This window comes from Panthera pardus, unplaced genomic scaffold (assembly GCF_024362965.1).
Source record: "Panthera pardus isolate Hobbes unplaced genomic scaffold, ASM2436296v1 HiC_scaffold_8, whole genome shotgun sequence".
NCBI lineage: Eukaryota > Metazoa > Chordata > Mammalia > Carnivora > Felidae > Panthera > Panthera pardus.
The window spans coordinates 145895327-145913961 of NW_026527013.1; the positions used below are offsets into that span (position 1 = coordinate 145895327).

Consider the following 18635-nt stretch of genomic DNA (forward strand, 5'->3'; position numbering starts at 1 on the left):
GGACAGGAGACCACACTGGTGGGAGAGAGATCCTGCTAGGGAGGCAGGAGGACAGGAGGAAGGGGGACAGCAGGACCCAGGGCTCACTGCGGGTGGGGGCTGAGTGCAGTGGTGTTGGGCCATGTGGGCAGGGGTGAGGGTGGGAGGGAGGGTGGAAGGGAAAATGCTGTAGTGAAAGGAAAGAGGAAGGAGAGTCAGAGGGACAGGCTCCCGGAGAGCGCTGTAGGGAGAGTGTGCAACGAAGGGGTCCGAGTGGAAACAGGAAAGGTCGCAGGAGGGACGTGTGTGGGGCCCAGGCGGCCAGCAGAGTGTGGGCCCACAGGACGTGAGCAGGGGCTGGCGGGGGGAGCGTGCGGGTTCAGTACCGTATGTCTGAAGCAGAGACGACGGAGGCGAGTTGAGCGGGGGGTGAGGGAGCGAGCAGGGAGCACACAGCAGAGAGGACGGCGGAAGCAGCTGGACGACTCAGAGGGTAGCTGAAGGGACGTCACGTGGCTCAGGTAGCAGGCTCAGATAGCAGGTTCCGATGTCATGTGTGCGGTAGACAAGCAGAGCAGGAGAGGCAGGGGGGCGGGCCCTGGAGGCCCATCAGGCGGGCAGTCCGCAGCAGGTGGGAGAAGATGGTGCGGGAGAGGTGGTCCAAGGGGCAGGAGCGAGAAGGGGCAGGTGAGGGCCTCGCAGGTAGGGCAGGAGAGGCTGGGGAGGGTCAGGGAGTGTCCTGTGCCGGGAGGGATGGCAGACGGCCCGGGGGAGGGAGCGGACGGGAGGCATCCAGGAACTGTGCCCCCAGGTGTGGACAAGGCCCTGAGGAAGCCCGTGCAGGAGGAGGAGCACAGCAAGGTAAGACCAGCATTAGAACCTGGAGACATAGGAGGAGGCCAGAGGAGGATGCGGTGTTAGAAGTGGCGGCCCATTGAGAATGTTGGGGACCCCCTGCCAGCGAAGGCGTGGTGAGGCGATGCGAGTTCCGAGAGGAGGTTAGAGCAACAACCGCTCCAAGATGGTGGACCGGCAAAGGTGGGTGGTGGCTTCGGGCAGACGGGGACAAGAGAGGGATTCGGTACAGCACCCGGGGAAGGACGATGACAGCAAGGGGGAGCAAGAGGGCCAATCAAAAGGGGAGGAGATCTGGAGGAAAGACTAGGAAATCTGCCGCACGACTGGCGTGTCGTGGAGAAGTGGGATGTGGTGCCGAAGATGAAGAGGTTTCTAGAAGACCAGAGCAGGAGAAAACGTGAGGGATGGGCTGAGCCAGGTCAGGCTCTGGCCAGCGTGGAAAGAGCAAGACCGTGGAGTCTCAGGCAGCCACGGAAGGCGGTCCTTCAGATGTCACTCGGGTCAGGGAACTTAACGGGAAAACAAAGGAACAGGCAGCATGGAAGAAGGGAGAAAATCGTGGATGTAGGAGGGACCCTGGGTCTGTAAAGGGGACACCACGGAAAAGGGGAAGGCAGCTTGCAGAACTCCTGATCTGGGGGCTGCGGCAAATCTCAGAAGGCAAGAAGACTGCCGTGTGCAGTATGGAGGCCAGGGCAGGAACAGACCGGAACCACCGTAGTCGGACATTGGAATACCTGGGGCCACCTCGAGCCGGTGGGGAAAGGAGTCACGATAACCGAGGTGAGACAGGAATGGGGCAGCACTGCCCGTGGACCCTGCACAGAAACCATGGCAGGGAGCCTCAGGGTTACTGAGGCGGGCTCAGGTGGACGGAGAAGAGGGCTGGGGAGGCGGGAGCAGAGGCATGAGGGGAGGGGAGAAGAGGGCGGATCTGCTGCGACCTAGTGGGGGAGTGGGTGGGAACCAAGGTGGAAGGCATATTTTGCCTTGAGAACCAAATGTGTGCTGCTTCTCTAACATGGGGCTGAAGCGTGGAGGTCTAGCAGGCAGCGGAGAGGTCGTACAGGGAACCAGAGAAGGACTGAGATTTTCAAAACCAGTGGAGTGCCCTAGGTCTACTCTAAGAAGATAACGAAGGTTGTGCAGGGGCACAGAAGGAGAGAACAAGGGGCGGACAGTGGAGACTGGGGCTTGGGGGACTCGTTTCCATGAGGCGGGATGGTGGCTAATAGACGGGGGTGAGGCGGAACGGGATGGAGAGTGTGAGGGCCTCTGCAAGTGGGTGCTGGGAGGGGAATGTGGCCAAGAGGGGAGGAGGGCATAGGAGGTCTGGACCATCTCAACGAGGAGTGGGAGATCAAGCACAATGGACGGGGTTGGGTCCAGACCCGATGGAGAGGAGAAAGAGAAAGGAGAAAGGATTTGAGGGAAGAAAGAAGAGGAAGAAGTGGCAGGCCTGGTGTCAAGTCCGGTGGGCAAGGGCTTGATTGAAAAGGGAAGAGAGGAGGAAGGAAGGTGAGGTGGGGTGAGGCTAGGGGACAAGGGAGCCTAAAGTGGGGGCGGTGGTCAGAGCCAGGAGAAGGATCAGACGAGTGCCAGCAGGTGGGGTCAGAGAGAACATGGCCCGATGAGGGGGTTAAAGAGTGTGACCCTAGAGCAGGTCCCAGGAGGGAGCACCTCCCAATGGTGAAGGGATGACCCAAAGCAACTACGTGACAGGCTTTCGGGAGCTTTGGGAGGCGTGGGTCCTAGAGAAGAGCTGGGGTGCTCTCCCGGGGCCGAGGAGGGAAAGGGAAGAAATGTCTCATGAGGGAAGGTCACAGGAAGGAATGTGAAAATGGGGTCTGGAAGCAGTGTGACAGGTGGGTCACTTTCCAGAGACGCAAGGTGGCACCGGGGAGGATGGAGAGTGGAGTGTGGTGGAAGGGGGAGGGATTGGACACCCAACAGGGGAAGCGAGGAGAAGAGGGAGGTGGCAGGTCTCGGCAGAGTGTGGGGCCCCACAGCGGGAGCAGAGGCATGAGGGGAGGGGAGAAGAGGGCTGCCTAGCAGTGGACCCCAAGCAGTGGCTGCTCCTAGAACCTTGAATGTTGTGGCAAGGGGATAATTTTTGGCCAGGCTCTACTATGGATCCGGCGGGGTTGGGGTGGGAGGTGGGGTTGGGGTGGGAGGCAGGGGAGGGGTGGGAGGGGCTTTGGGGTGGGAGGGACGGACGGGGGGAGGGGGGAATGGGGTGGGAGGGAGGGTCGGGGGGGGGTGGTATTTGGGTGTCGGGGAGGGCATGGGTTTCGGGGATCAGTGGGCATGGGGTGGGGGTTGGGAGACACGAGCCATGCTCCAGGCGCGGGGAAAAACCTCTTTTCAAACTAGGCTGCTGGGGGTGACGACACATCCAGGGTTGAGGATGATGAATACAGGCAGAGGAGAGGGCAGAGGAGACGAGCGAGTCCACTCAGAGAGGACACGGGAGAGTAGCTACAGGAAGGGTGCAAGGGAAGGTCTGCTGGAGGGGAATCGCAGGGGGACGTGAGGACCACAGGGACAAGACTCTGCAGGGGACGGTGTCACGGGTCCGAAGTCGGGTGGGGTAACCTAGAGAGAGGCACCATGGCAGACACCGAAAGGACAAGATTAGGGCCAAAGATACCATCACAGTGCCTTGTGTCATAAGGTGGGGGGGGGGGGGGCTGGAGGGGTGTGAGGGAGCCGTGTGAACAGAACGGTGGTCTCATGCAGACTGGGGTTTGGGGGTATGGATGTCAAAGAGTAAACGTGGAAAGAATGAGGTGGTTCCAAGAGGATAGAGCCGGGTCAATGTCAAATGGTGGGAATGCTGGGAGTTTGAGGAACAAGGTCAATGGCGATTGGTGGAGCCCAGAAGCACATAAGGGGAGAGTGCAGCCAGGGAGCAGGTCGGGTTTCTGTAGCCCGGATTGTTCACAGGGATGGGGGTGGTGGTGGACTTCATCTGAGGAGGATGCAGGCATGGCCCCCATCAGGCCTATGACGATATCTGAGGGATGAGCTGTTCTCTGCTCAAAGCAAAACCAAAAGAAAACCCCAAAACGAAAACACAGAAGAAGGCATGAGAGATGATGCTGATAGACGGTCTTGGGGGTCACGCGTCCTCGGGTGAGAATCGCTGGGTGGAAGGGGCAGAGTGGAGGGCGGGCGGAGAGGTGAAGCTTGAGCCAGGGGAGCCCCTGAGCCGGGGGTAGACGGACGCATCAGAGTCAGGACTGTCAGACACGGGGCAAAGGACGTGGGACCAGGAAGACAGCGAGCAAATGGATGTAGCCGAGAAGGCCTCTGGTACGATGTGGGGGGGGGGGGGGGTGGGAGGGTTGGGATTAGCAGTGGGTGGGGAGTGCAGGCTAGTTGACACATTAGGACTAGGTCCAAGAGAGAGGAGAATGGCGATCGAAAGGAAGTTGTGTGAGCACCGTGAGCACAGAGCACGGGGCGGGCTGTCCACGCAGAAGGAAGGGGCAGGCGGGACAGGAGACCACAGGGCTGATCATCTGGGGGAGAGATGCTGCCAGGGAGGCAGGAGGACCCAAGGCTCTCTGCAGGTGGAGGCCGAGTGCAGTGGTGTTGGGCCATGTGGGCAGGGGCGAGGGCGGGAGGGAGGGTGGAAGGGAAAGTGAAGTAGTGAAAGGAAAGAGGAAGGAGAGTCAGAGGAACAGGCTCCTGGAGGGCACTGTAGGAAGAGTGTGCAACGAAGGGGTCTGAGTGGAAACAGGAAAGGTCGCAGGAGGGACGTGTGTGGGGCCCAGGCGGCCAGCAGAGTGTGGGTCCACAGGACGTGAGCAGGGGCTGGCGGGGGAGCGTGCGGGCTCAGTACCGTATGTCTGAAGCAGAGACGAAGGAGGTGGGGGGAGCAGGGGGTGAGGGAGCGAGCAGGGAGCACACAGCAGAGAGGACGGCGGAAGCAGCTGGACGACTCAGAGGGTAGCTGAAGGAGCGTCACATGGCTCAGGTGGCAGGACGGTTCCGATGTCATGTGTGCGGTAGACAAGCAGAGCAGGAGAGGCAGGGGGGCGGGCCCTGGAGGCCCATCAGGCAGGCAGCCTGCAGCAGGTGGGAGAACATGGTGGAGGAGAGGTGGTCCGAGGGGCAAGAGTGAGAAGGGGCAGGTGAGGGCCTCGCAGGTAGGGCAGGAGAGGCTGGGGAGGGTCAGGGAATGTCCTGTGCCGAGAGGGACGGCAGAGGGCCCGGGGGAGGGAGCGGACGTTCCATGCAGGAACGGTGCCCCCAGGTGTGGAGGGAAGAGGGTCTCAAGGAAGAGACCGTTGAATTCATGGCAGAACTGGAAGGTGGTAGAACTGGGACTGGATGCTGAGGATGAAGTAGAGGGGTTCTGGAAGACAGAGGTGGGAGAGGAGGCAGAGGATAGGCTGCACGAGGTGCTTCTGCATCCAGTGGGGGGAGAGAGAGTGGAATCTGAGCAGCCGCAAAGGGAGTGGGGGGTATTTGTGGGGACAGGGGAGTCAATGGGAAGGGCAGGGCAGGCCGCTCGGAGGAGGGCAGAGAATCTCTCGCATGCGCACTGGGCTCAGGAAGGGTAAGGAGGGCGGTGCTGTGAGGAGGGAGGTGGCCTGATGAGCTGCTATCTAGGGACGTCAGCAAGGCTGGGGAGGTGGTGCAGAGTGGCCTATGGGGTATATGAGGCCAGATGACAGGAGCAGAGCTGAGCAGAGCCAAGATGCTACGGGCAGGGCGTTTGAAGTCGAGGGCCCCGAACGCAGGTGGGAAAGGAACTGTGTAAGGACAGAACACAGGGGGGGAGGGGCAGCACTCCACATTCAGACATGCCCTGCACAGAGACCTCTGGCCGGTCACTTCAGGGACTTGGGATGGACTCACGTGGTTGGAGTCCAGTGCGTGGGTAGAAAGTCTGCTTAGAGTGGAGGAGTGCACAGTAACCAAGGCAAAAGTGACGGTTTGTAGCAGTAACTAATTCTGTGTATGCTACATCAGGAAGGCTGGAGGGGTGGAGGTCTGGCACCCCGCAGAGCCTGTACAGGGAAGCAGGTAAGAAGCGACCTTTAACCCAGCATGATGCCCTGGGTCTATCGAAGAAGATGATGTCGGCGGCAGAGGGGCACGGAGGGAGAGCAAGGGGTGGGCTGGTGAGGTCTGGGGACCCTTGTTTTAGAGGCTTGATATGGTGGACAACAGAGGCAGCAGGGCTTACTGGATGGAGAACGAGAGGGTGGGCTGACATCTGCACGTGGCCAAGAGGGAAGGAGGGCAAGGGGGGATCTGGACCGTGTCAGTGGGGTGTGGAGGGCAAGCGTGATGGGCAGGGGTGCATCAGGGGACCCGGTGGAGAAGGAATGGAAGCAGGGGAGGTGAGGGAAGGAGGACGAGCTCAAAGTGCAGGCCTGGTGTCAAGTCCGGTGGGCAAGGGCTTGATCGAAAAGGGAAGACAGGAGGAAGGAAGGTGAGGTGGGGTGAGGCTAGGGGACAAGGGAGCCTAAAGGGGGGCGGTGGTCAGAGCCAGTGGAAGGACCGGACGAGCGCCAGCAGGTGGGTTCAGAGAGAACATGGCCCGATGAGGGGATGGAAAGGGTATGAACTGAGAGCAGGTCCCGGGAGGGAGCACCTCCCAGTGGTGAAGGGATGACCCAATGCGACTACATGACAGGCTTTCGGGAGCTTTGAGAGGCATGGGGCCTAGAGAAGAGGCGGGGTGCTCTCCGGGGGCTGAGGAGGGAAGGGGAAGGAATGTGAAAATGGGGCCTTGATGCAGTGTGACAGGAGGGTCACGTCTCAGGGACGGGCAAGGTGAAGGGGACCCCCAGGGAAAGAGGAGAGGGGAGCATGGTGGAAGGGAGGCAGGCTGGCCGCCAACAGGCTGGGCGGAGAAGAGGGAGGTGGCAGCGTCTGCACCCTGGCGCTTCTCGAGGTGCCTCCTGGAGGTGCGTCCAGGGCTGCGGGCCAGCCAGCGGGAGCAGCGGCGTGGGGAAGGAAGAGTAGCAAAGGGGTGGTAGCAGGGGCCGCCCCTACAGCCTTGAATGTCGCGGTCAGAGTAGAACTTTCCAGCCAGGCTCTTTACTACGGATCCGGTGGGGATGGGGTGGGAGGTGGGGACGGCAGTTGGGTTGGACGGGAGGGCAGGGTTGGGATTAATGGGGTGTATGTGCAGAGGGGTGTGGGAGACATTGGCGAAGCTCCAGGCACAGAGAGAAAACCACGTTTTAAACTGAGCTCGTAACCCATCTAGACATCCAACGTTGGGGGTGATGACCACAGATGAAGCGAGGCTGGGGAAGACCAGCGAGTCTACCCAGAGAGGACACAGGACAGGAGCTGCAGGGACGGTGGCAGGTCTGCTGGGCAGGAATCCCAGACGGACTGAGGACCACAGTGAGGGGGCGGTGTCACGGGTCTGAAATAAGGAGAGATAACGTAGGGAAGGAGCCAGCGGCACCCACGGAGAAAAACCAGTATTGGCCCAAAGATACGGTCACGTTGCCGGTAAGTCCTCAAGGCTGAGGGCGGGAGGGTGCGAACAGAACGATGCTCTCGTGCAGACTGGGCTGGGGGCACATCAGGTGTCGGGACCACATGCTCAAAGAACGCGGTGCTTCCGAGAGGATAGAGCCGGGTCGATGTCGGTGTGGGGAACTGTTGGGAACGTGAGGAACGCTGTTAACTGCTCAGGGTGTCAGTGGCAACCGAGGGAAGGAGAAGGTGACAGGCGGTGCCCGGGGAGTGCGGCCCGGGCAGTGAGCTGGGCTTCCACCGCAGTGGTTCTTCCCGAGGGTGGGGGGGTGGTTTTCACCCGAGGGGGGCTGTGGGCATGGCCCCCAAGGCAGGCCTATCAAAGCATCTGAGGGGGAGCAGTGCTCTGCTCCAACAAACACAAAACCAAAAAACCACAAAAAGAAACCCCAAAACCACGGCCCGATGATGATGCTGATAGGCGGTCTTGGGGGTCACGCGTCCTCGGGTGAGAATCGCTGGGTGGAAGGGGCAGAGTGGAGGGCGGGCGGAGAGGTGAAGCTTGAGCAGATGAGCCCCTGAGCCAGGGGTGCGTGGGGACATCAGAGTCAGGACTGTCAGACACGGGGGAAAGGGACCTGGGACCAGGAAGACCGCGAGCAGATGGATGTAGCCGAGAGGGCACCTGGCACAATGGGTACTGGGTGCGGATTCACGGTCAGCGTGTAGGGAGTGGCGTGCCAAAGTGTTGTTCCCAGAGCTAGGGACGCTTCAGGACTCGGGCCGAGAGAGAGGAGAATGGCGATCGAAAGGAAGTTGTGTGAGCACCGTGAGCACAGAGCACGGGGCAGGCTGTCCACGCAGAAGGAAGGGGCAGGCGGGACAGGAGACCACAGGGCTGATCATCTGGGGGAGAGATGCTGCCAGGGAGGCAGGAGGACCCAGGGCTCCTGCAGGTGGAGGCCGAGTGCAGTGGTGTTGGGCCATGTGGGCAGGGGCGAGGGCGGGAGGGAGGGTGGAAGGGAAAGTGAAGTAGTGAAAGGAAAGAGGAAGGAGAGTCAGAGGAACAGGCTCCCGGAGAGCGCTGTAGGGAGAGTGTGCAACGAAGGGGTCCGAGTGGAAACAGGAAAGGTCGCGGGAGGGACGTGTGTGGGGCCCAGGCGGCCAGCAGAGTGTGGGTCCACAGGACGTGAGCAGGGCTGGCGGGGGAGCGTGCGGGCTCAGTACCGTATGTCTGAAGCAGAGTCGACAGGAGGTGGGGGGAGCAGGGGGTGAGGGAGCGAGCAGGGAGCACACAGCAGAGAGGACGGCGGAAGCAGCTGGACGACTCAGAGGGTAGCTGAAGGGACGTCACGTGGCTCAGGTGGCAGGACGGTTCCGATGTCATGTGTGCGGTAGACAAGCAGAGCAGGAGAGGCAGGGGGGCGGGCCCTGGAGGCCCATCAGGCGATGGCCCATCAGTCCGCGGCAGGTGGGAGAACATGGTGGGGGAGAGGTGGTCCGAGGGGCAGGAGTGAGAAGGGGCAGGTGAGGGCCTCGCAGGTAGGGCAGGAGAGGCTGGGGAGGGTCAGGGAATGAATGTCCTGTGCCGAGAGGGATGGCAGAGGGCCCGGGGGAGGGAGCGGGCGAGAGGCATCCAGGAACTGCCCCCCAAATGTGGGCAAGGTCTTGAAGAACCAACCCCCCTGTCCCAGGAGGAAGAGGACAGCCTACGAGGAAGCAGGGGTGGGGGGAGGCGGCCAGAGGAGAGGAGTCAGGAGAGCTGGTGGCCCGTTTAAAATGTTGGGGACAACGCTGTCAGTGCAGGGCATGGTGAGAAGATGAAAGGTCAGAGAAAGGACCAGGGACTGAACTCCCAAGTGGCCGACCTGAAACGTAGAGGGGTTAGCAGTGACGTCAGCAGCAGGTGGATTCAGTACAGCACACTGGGGACCAAGGGCCGGTCAAGAGGAAGAAGATGTGGCGGAAAAGACCCGTGACCCCTTCACGTGCCCGGCAGGAGGTAGGTGAGGAAGGACAGGACGCTGTGGATGGAGCAGAGTGTCTCTGAGCACAGTCAACGGGACGAGAAGAGCGGCAGGCAGCGGGGGAGGAGGAGACAACCTGTGGCCGCCTGCGGGGCTCAGGTTTGGTAAAAGGGCATCAGGGAGAACGGAACCGCGCCCTGAAGAGCTTCCCAGCAGCGGGGATGTCGGCAGGTCTGGGGGCAAAAGGGGAGGCCCGTGTGCTCGTGAGGCCCGATGGTGGGAGCACGCTAATGAACGTAAGAACGCATAGGTGCTGCTGCGTGACTGTGTGACGGTGTAGAATATTACAGAACATTTACAGCCGAATAAAGCCACATCGGTACGGTGCCGTCACTTGGACCTTGAAAGGACGGCACTGGGCGCCGGTAACCGTGAACGCAACAGACGGCGACGCGCCGTTTATATGTTCGCTGTTTTTCCAACGGAAGGGAGCGGAGGAAACGTGGAAAGAAGTGGCTGAGACGAAATTGGAATTAAGCTGACGGTATACTTACTAAGTAAGCTCACAACTACTGAGCAACATTATAGTGGTGATGATCCGCAGTGCTGCCTGTCAGCTGGATCACAGTTAATGGGATGAAGGGAACTGGGAGAAATACGGAAACATAAATTGTTGCAGAGAAACAGGTGGCTGCCTGCAAACTATGACGTAATCGCGTGGAAGCTGGCCGACTCGGGAGAACGCGCGGTCGTCCGGAGCTAAATTCGGGAAGCGAAGCCTGGACGGAGGGCACCCGCGGCAATCCTCCAGTGCTTCCGGTGTCCAAATACGAAGGTGCGAGTAAGTCATTAGAGGAATTTGGAGGGATGAGAGTAGGTTAAAGAGGAAGTTCCCGAGTGGAACCAGGCCTGAGTGCTACGAACAAGCAGAGGTCTTTTCCCTACAGTCAAAAGAGGGAAAAGAGGAAATGAGCGCATGTGCCACCTTTGTGGTGCATCCTGGAGAGGGGTTATCGTTTAAGAACGGCAGCAACAAAGGTTTGTACCCTGACCACGGTGTGACGAGGGACAGGATGGGGAGACGGGTTGAAAGCCGCACAGCGGGAATGTTAGAAATTTCAGCGTTTGAGGGAAGCCAGGGCGGGTACAAGGAGGAGGGGCAGGTGAAAGGAGATCTGAACCCGGGAATGTTGGTCCAGCTCGTGGGTCAAACTGGAGGAATATGGATTCTAAGGCTGGATGGATACAGATTCCAGTGATCAAGGCAGAGGGAAATGGTGGTTGAACAGTAATTTCGACCTATCCTACTTTTTAAATATCTGAGTAAAAACACAGATTATGTGCTTAGCTTAGAAAAGGGCAGTTTCCCGAGGGGCCGTGAATAAGGATCCCTGTGAGTGGCCAGAGGTGGGTAAAAGTGAACAACTCTGATGCAGATTTTACTTAATTGAAACTGTTCATAGTGTCGGGAGTTATATTATTAATATCGAACACCAAGTAATAGAATGGAGACCACAGATTCGTAAGAGGTAGGAGCCCATCGGAATCCTGCGGTAGCTCAAGAGCAGATGGAGGTTAAGGAGGTGCAGGTACCAAGTCGAGCACAGCTACGAATTGTTATGTGGGAGGCGGCGTCCCTAATGACAGAGAAAAGAGGCTCCTACACCTGTACTATTAAACTGGATCTTCGGATGGGTATCTTCTGTTGAAGACTTTTTAAGTGAGTTATTTAAATGAGGGAAAATGCTTTGAGACGAGAACCGTGATGCACTCAAGGCCTGACAGTCCGATAATAAAAGCAATATAGGGGGCCACAGTGGTTGTGAATCATAACGGAACAAAAAGCTCAACAGGCAGGGGGCATCCTAGAGGTCGGGTGGGGGAAACAGTCCTAGAATGTTGCACATACCCGTAGTCTGTGCTCTCGGGGTGCAATAAACCTTCAGAGGAAAGCAAGTTGCTGAATGGGAAAGGGTGCTAAGAAAGAACGCTGCCCTGAAGGCTTTTCTAAGCACGTCCGCATAAAGGAGGGGTGGCTAGAGGACCGAAGACGGTAGGACTAACTGAATAGAGACCTGGGATAATGGTCAGCTTCCCACAAACGGCCCGTGCATTGAGGGGAGGATTTACGGGACCATCTTGATGTTGGGCTCGAGTACATTTTATCAGATGGCGTTTAGATTTTTTGCCCACATATAAAGTAAGGGGGAGCGAGCAAGTTTAAAGATATAGCACAGACCAAGATAACCGTGGGAACCACTTCCTGGAGGTCAGAGGGTATGTCCTATGAACTGTGGAAGACTTGATTTTGAAGAGGATAAAGGCAGAAAGTGCATAGTTCCATGACCGAAACAACAACAGCTTCCGTTTATTGAGTGTTTACTATGTGTCTGGCACCATGCTAATCACCTTAGTTAGTTTCATTTCATCTTTACGACAATCCTAACGAGCTTATGGAAATCTAAGAATTTGTCCAAGTTACCCAGTCCGTATGTAGCAGATCCAGATCCCAATCTGTCTCTCCCCAAAACCTATATTCCTTTCTATTATGATATACAGTTTTCAAGTTGAAAAAAATCAGTCTGTAGAATTTCTGTGTGTGTGTGTGTGTGTGTGTGTGTGTGTGTGATTGTATGGAAAATATACTTTTTGAAATAAGTAGAAGTGATATATAGATCTTCAGGTGATTAGAAAAATTCACAGTATTTGCAATGGGGAAAACACAAAAAAAAAAAAAAAAAAGAAAAAGAAAAAAAAAAAAAAAGCAAAAAAAAACCAAAAACAGGGTGGTGGTGGTGGTGAAAGACTCTTATTACCATCTATGTCCTGGTATTTCACTTCTGTTCTTTGCACAGCAAAGACTTTGAATTGGCCATAGGTTAAAAATGTTAGAGTTTCTGACCAAGACTAAAGGATAGAAAGGAGTTTGATTTTAAGCAGGTATACGATGGGTCGACTAAATATCGACTACTGACAATTAAATTTTAAAAGTCCGACTGTTGAGACAAAACTCCATTTCTTTTCTCCAAGACGCAAGGACAAGAGTTTATAACTATAAACAGTTTAACACCAATCGGAACACCCTTTGCCAAGTTTAGCAGAAAACAAAGAAAACTTCTCCAAGTGCCAAATTTTTATGAACAAAATACTAACACACCATCAAGCAAAAGAGTCCATAGCCAGCAGACCAAAGGTTGAAACCTCTGGGCTAATTTGTAAGATCTGTGTTTTCAAAATAAAGTAACTCCTTAGAAAGGAGGGGTGAGGAAACCTTCCCGATACTTCCTCTCTTGGTAGAAATGTTCTTTCTTATCGTGGTTTGCTCCTGTACAATGTAATTTCTGTACTTTCAATATCGTTGTTTTCTGTATTTTGATATTGTAAAGTTGTATCTGTTGTATTCTGTTAAGACAACTCCCTGGGGTGTGAGGCACCTGACTTAGTTATCCAAGCGAGCCTGGGGAATTGGGAGGAGCTCGCACTCTCAGCTGGGAAGGGCTTGATTCTTCAGCGAGTTCAGCATTTTGCTTCCCTTTAAAATTAAGTTGCAAAGTAACGGCATCCCTTAAAAACCAGAAACCTTAGAAGTACAATAAGGGGAGGGCTTTTGAGAAAAGGAGAGGTGGCTATTGGGGGGAAAAAAAACAATGATGCAGCGCAGTTTCCCAGGATGATGGCTGAAGCCCAGGGCTGTGTTAAGCCTGGGCCCAGATACTGGTTTGGACCAAGGGAAAATAAAGCTAGCTTTACTGAAGAGCACAGTACAGCCAATTTCATTGGTGGCTGGTGGACGTACTTTAGACAAATGTAACCAGAGGGAAACAGACCAGGAGAGCAAGTGAAGCTGGAAGGGGATGGAGCTAGAGGAACTTCATAAAGGGATCAAGGAGGTAATTAGAAGTCAAAGCCAGATGGCCTAATGCTTGAAGGAGAAATACTGAAGGCCAGATAAGAAAGTGCCTTCCTACCCAGGGGGTTATGGATCCGGGGTGGTTGCAGGATAGACGTGTAGGTCCGACTAGGGCCAGAGGGAACCACCTGGGATTCAGACCCAGCAACGGTGCCAACTTGAATCTACCTCGTGCTAGAGTGAGTAGCCTGGTCTATCGTCCGACGCAGAGGAGATTGGGCAGGGGCTCCCAGAACCAACATCTGAAAAGGGAGTTGGGAGAGGGGCTAAGAGAAGGCAGGTTAAGCCCCATATGGAACTGAATGATGACCAGGGATAACTATTTACTAGTACTTTTACGATTTCTTGTAACTCTGTAACTTCCCCAGTATTTGTTAATTTTGTTAACTTCTGTTTTTTCCTGTACCGGTAGTAAAAATTGTTCTTTCGTGTACTGGTAGTAAAAATTGTTTTTTCCTGTACTAGTAATAAAAATTGTTGAAAACATCAATGCGATACGTGTGCTTATTTCCGTAAAAACTGGGTAACAGTGTCGGAGTGAATCCGAGAAGAGCTCAGGTGGGAAAACGGGAAAAGAAAATCAAGTGCGATAAATACTTGACATTCATTCAGAGAGGTCGGTCACAAGACCTCAAACCCCAAGTTTGTACATCCTGTTGGCCCTAGCCGTTGGCTCCCCTTCAGAGGTCTCCCCACCCCTCCCTCAAGAGCGCATGTGGGCCAAGGAGAGACTTCCAGTGCCCTTCCCAAATGTGGAGATACAGAGGCTGGCTAAGCCACTCGTCAGGATGAGTCATACTCTCAGACTTGTGCCGTAGGACCCCCCAGAAACGATGATCTTAAAATGCCATGGAGCTACCGAATACAAAGTCCTTAGGAGGCCCCCGAAAAAAATCTTGAGAAGTAGGCTACGATCTTTCACAGGCGACACCAGGTACACGAACCCTCATTCGTGGTCACACTGTTACGACAGAAAGCACGGGTTCCTTTCGGAGCTACCGCCGTATACGTTCAGTTTAAACGTCCCGCGAGTATTACTTAGAGACCTGGTTATAAAATTGGTGTTTCTGCAGGAGCTAATTTTATCAATGTAAATATACCATCATTGTCATTGCATGTAATTCTGGAAGAGGACCATATTCCTGACCCCCAAACATCTGCCCAGACGTTTAAGAGCTCAAGATGCCCTGCGTTCTGAACCTTATCTCCTCCCTCCTGTGGGTTGGTACCTGCTGTCGAATCATCATCAGGCAAACGGACAAGAGTGTAACATATTCCTGGTTGGTTATAAGGGAGGCTGGGGGCTGGGATGCAGCACAGCACTTCGTAGGAATCTGATGGTTCCACCTGCACTGTCACCTTCTCCAGCAGCTGGTCATTGAGAGTATTGGTGCATTCAAACTGAAAAGTGAGCACACAGAAAAGCTATGGTGGAGAAGAACTGATTTCCAGCAAGTTGTTCCTTCCCACCCATAATCCACAGCTCTGTTCTGGGACCCACTGTCCCTTTCCTCTCTACACTGTCCTGCAGGTCCCCTCCTAAGACTTCCCTCGAGGCAACACGACAGCCTTGAGTTCTTTTTGTTTGCATTATTTATCAGTTTTTTGCTTCTTCCTGAGACTGAGGTCTACTGAACAAGACAGTAGAAGGCTGACAGCTAAGAGGCAAACTGAAATCCAAGTTCTTGGAACAAGCCACTTAATTTACCCTGATGTTAAATGAGGATTATTTTTTTTTTAATTTTTTTTAATGTTTATTTATTTTTGAGACAGAGAGAGAGACAGAGCATGAACAGGGGAGGGGCAGAGAGAGAGGGAGACACGGAATCTGAAACAGGCTCCAGGCTCTGAGCTGTCAGCACAGAGCCCGACGCGGGGCTTGAACTCACGGACCGTGAGACCATGACCTGAGCCGAAGTCGGACGCTCAACCAACCGAGCCACCCAGGCGCCCCGAGGATTATTTTTTAATAGGTTATATACTTGATGTTGTGCCAGCTACTTCAGACATTTCGGTTTTACGTCCTTTTAAAGTTTAACCATCATTGATTTTGAGATTGAAAAAAATAAAAAATAAATAAAAAATAAAAAAATTAAAAAAAAAATAATAATAAATAAATAAAGTTTAACCATCATACGAAGGCATTTCTACAGTACTGAGTCAGGAAAAAAAAACCCAGAAATGAGGCCAAGTTACTGCTCAGTAAAATCATAATCATAAACTAGAATCATACACCAAAGGGGAGTCGATACTCCTCTCTAAAGCACACGGAGCCAGGGCGGGAGCCACGGATAGCCCTTCTCTCACCTGGAACACGATGTGATCGGTAAACATGTGCTTGATACAACGAACAAAATATTCTGTCTCTGCTTCTGTAAGTTGAACAGGCTCAGAAGACTTGAACAAGGGTCCTAGGTTCATAAACTCGGGAACGGCGGCCAATTGTTCTTTCAAGGAAAAAAAAAAAAAGAGAAGAAAGTCACAGAGGAAAAGACATGCCTCTGGGTGCCTCAAATGTTTTACGTTTCCACTGCTTCACTAACAGTTGGAAGGCTCTACTAGAATGTCCCCGAGCGTTAGTGAAGTAATCTTTTATGAGAGTTTATCTATTGAATTACTACAAAGAAAAATAAATTGCTAGTATTGTAAAATTTGAGTTCCCCATTAACCGAGACACCTAGTAAGAACAACTCTCCCAGTTAGTGACTTAGCAGTTGGAAATTGAAAAGTCCCAGGGATTCCCGGTAGCCGCCACTTATGACGATAAATGATTCGCACAAAGGTTTCCAGGGCTGAGAATTAATCAACTTGAATAAAAGTAGCGGACTTCATTATATTTACTGTGCCTGGGGTGCGAGACTATTACTTCTACCCATTAAATCATCCTACCTTGGAAAATGTCTTGCCTGGAAGGAGCCAGCTTCTCTGGCTTGGTAGCCACGAGTGTGATTTCTGCAAAGACAGATGTGAACAGTCAAATGAGCCTCCCGCCCACTGTCAAGCTAAAAACGTAGACAGAAACTTCTAGCGGATGTACAAGGAGCTATTCCCTAAATTATACCAGTCGGTTCTCTGTCCCCCTTTTCAGAGAGATGCTCATATTGAAATGTATTTAGTGAATGTAGTTTGTGAAATAATCAGTGGGCCTAAAACTCCAGAATTTTCTTTAAAGGGACCAGGATGTCCCAAAAAAACCAAACTACTAAAAGGCGCAATTTACACAACAGACCTCATGACCGAGACAGAAAGATGAGTTGTGTCATAATAGAAAAACTGAGAATGTGGAAGGTTAGAAGATCTCTCTCCTCCTCACCTCGAGCCACTAAACTCTTTTCTTTTTTGAGTTTTAAAGTGAGATATTCTTTGGGAATATTTTTTATGAGCTTGTGCCATACATTCTTTCACAACAAGCCTCCAGTAGCAAAATTAAGAATTTCCCAATCTCAGAAAATAAAAAACGGCAGCTGGCAGCATAGTCACTGCCCTGAGACACGCAGTGACCACGAACTTCACACGCGGGAACACTTAGCAGCGAAAGAAGAAAAAACTCAATCTGGGTCATGTTTCATACTCTAGGAGAAAACCAGGAAAAAACTTTTAAAAACCCTAATTAAAAAAATACATCCGGGGCGCCTGGGTGGCTCAGTCGGTTGGGCGTCCGACTTCGGCTCAGGTCATGATCTCGCGGTTCGTGGGTTCGGGCCCAGTGTCGGGCTCTGTGCTGACAGCTCAGAGCCTGGAGCCTGCTTCCGATTCTGTCTTCCTCCCTCTCTGCCCCTCCCCCACTCACGCCTCTGTCTCTCTCTCAAAAATAAAGATTAAAAAAATAATAATAATAAATAAAAAACACACCCAGGGGCGCCTGGGTGGCTCAGTCGGTTAGGCCTCCAATTCTTGATTTTGGCTCAGGTCATGATCTCACAGTTAGTTCGTGGGTTCAAACCCCACGTCGGGACTCTGTGCTGACAGTGCAGAGCCTCCTTGGGATTCTCTGTTTCCCTCTCTCTCTGCCCCTCCCTGCTCTCTAAATAAATAAACATTAAAAAAAAAAAATCCATGTTAAGTTCCATAAGATTCAGGAGTGACGATTAAACAAATCAAAGAAGTCTTTGTGAAAATATACTAACAGCGTATTTCACTGGTGCAAAATCACTCACACATAGGAAAACGAACAGCAAAGTGTTCCCGTTACCTGCTTTCTGTTCAAAGACAGGAGCCATAGCAAGAGGAATGGATTTCATGTCAAAGGGCTTTTCTGAAGGCTCCAATGTGTACTGGTGTAAGGCTTTCTCCATCCCCGGCACAGAGACAGTGAGGCCTACAAAACAGAAATCTCAGCATTCTAACTCCTTGCCCATCCTAGGATCCAGACAGGCCCAGATGTGTAGTATTTATCTAAGCTTTCTGAAGAAAGAGAAGGATGAAGCCACAGACTTCGTAACTTAAATGGTTCAAAATGAAGCTGTCTTATAAGACTGCCTTCTAATTTTGCCCAAGGAAGCATGGGAGCAGAGCATCAAGATATCCAACAAATCAGAAGTCCCTTCCAGGAAAGAAAGCAACTTAGCCACGTGGGAACAACCATTAACATAGAGGGAAAAGGTAGAGCCAATCCAGGGGAAGTTCAAGGAGAACCAGCAACAAGCAGTGCTCTCCGGGCCCTTACATACTTTTGGTGCCCCTAGAAACGGAAGCGCATGCAAAGACAAACGACAAGCATGTGCCTAGTGAAGTCGGCTCTTAATGCAGATCACAAGATAATGCTTCCAAGATGCCATCTGGGGACCAAAAACGTATTTGTCTCCATTCCTGGCTCTCACTGACCGTTGAAGATGTAGGTAGCATTCAGTGACATCTGCCTCTGCTGTAGCACATTCAGGTAGAAAGTAGCTCTGTCCCGAACCTCATCATCAGTATCCATCATGCACCTGTCCAGGGGACACAGAAGAGGCACGTCACAGCACCCTCGGATTTTCCGAGAGCTTTCCTTCCCACCATACCCAAACGACACAGAGCAGGCTGTCCGACACTACCTTTGGAAAAGAGCTCAACAGCCAACAGTGGATCCTACAATCTCCATAAATTTGGGAGACTGTCCTGAACTGGTAAAGAAATAGGGTCCTTATGAACCAGAAGCACTACGTAAGCAGGCATTAAAATGATTAGGAAGAATACAAAAACATGAGCTAGCAGGTTGGAGTCTAGTCTTGAATATGCAGCCACATGACCCTGGTAAAGACTTAGACTTCCTCATCATTAAGAGATGGGACTATTACGCGTTCTAAGGATACTAAAAAGGATTCAGAATCCAGCCACTGTTACTACTCAAATGGCAATTTGTTTTATTTCAGCCAGCCAGCCTTTAGCTTATAATTTTTCTGCTTCAATTATAAGATGTAATCACCGAGTATTTGCTAAAGCAGATCTTTTCCTCATCAAATAGGGAACCGTGGAAACCACGAAAAGCT

The 18635-nt window shown here is 53.1% G+C and overlaps 1 protein-coding gene across 1 annotated transcript in view; it reads right to left on the reverse strand.

The window, feature by feature from the left end:
• Positions 1–18635, reverse strand: part of COPG2 (COPI coat complex subunit gamma 2) — a 114727-nt gene that overhangs the window by 31529 nt on the left and 64563 nt on the right. The window contains exons 16-20 of the mRNA XM_019452759.2: positions 17992–18095; positions 17360–17485; positions 16057–16119; positions 15475–15614; positions 14397–14568 (exon numbers count right to left, since the gene is read on the reverse strand). Of these exons, the coding sequence (XP_019308304.2) occupies positions 14397–14568; positions 15475–15614; positions 16057–16119; positions 17360–17485; positions 17992–18095 (605 nt within the window). The remainder of the gene's footprint in view (positions 1–14396; positions 14569–15474; positions 15615–16056; positions 16120–17359; positions 17486–17991; positions 18096–18635) is intronic.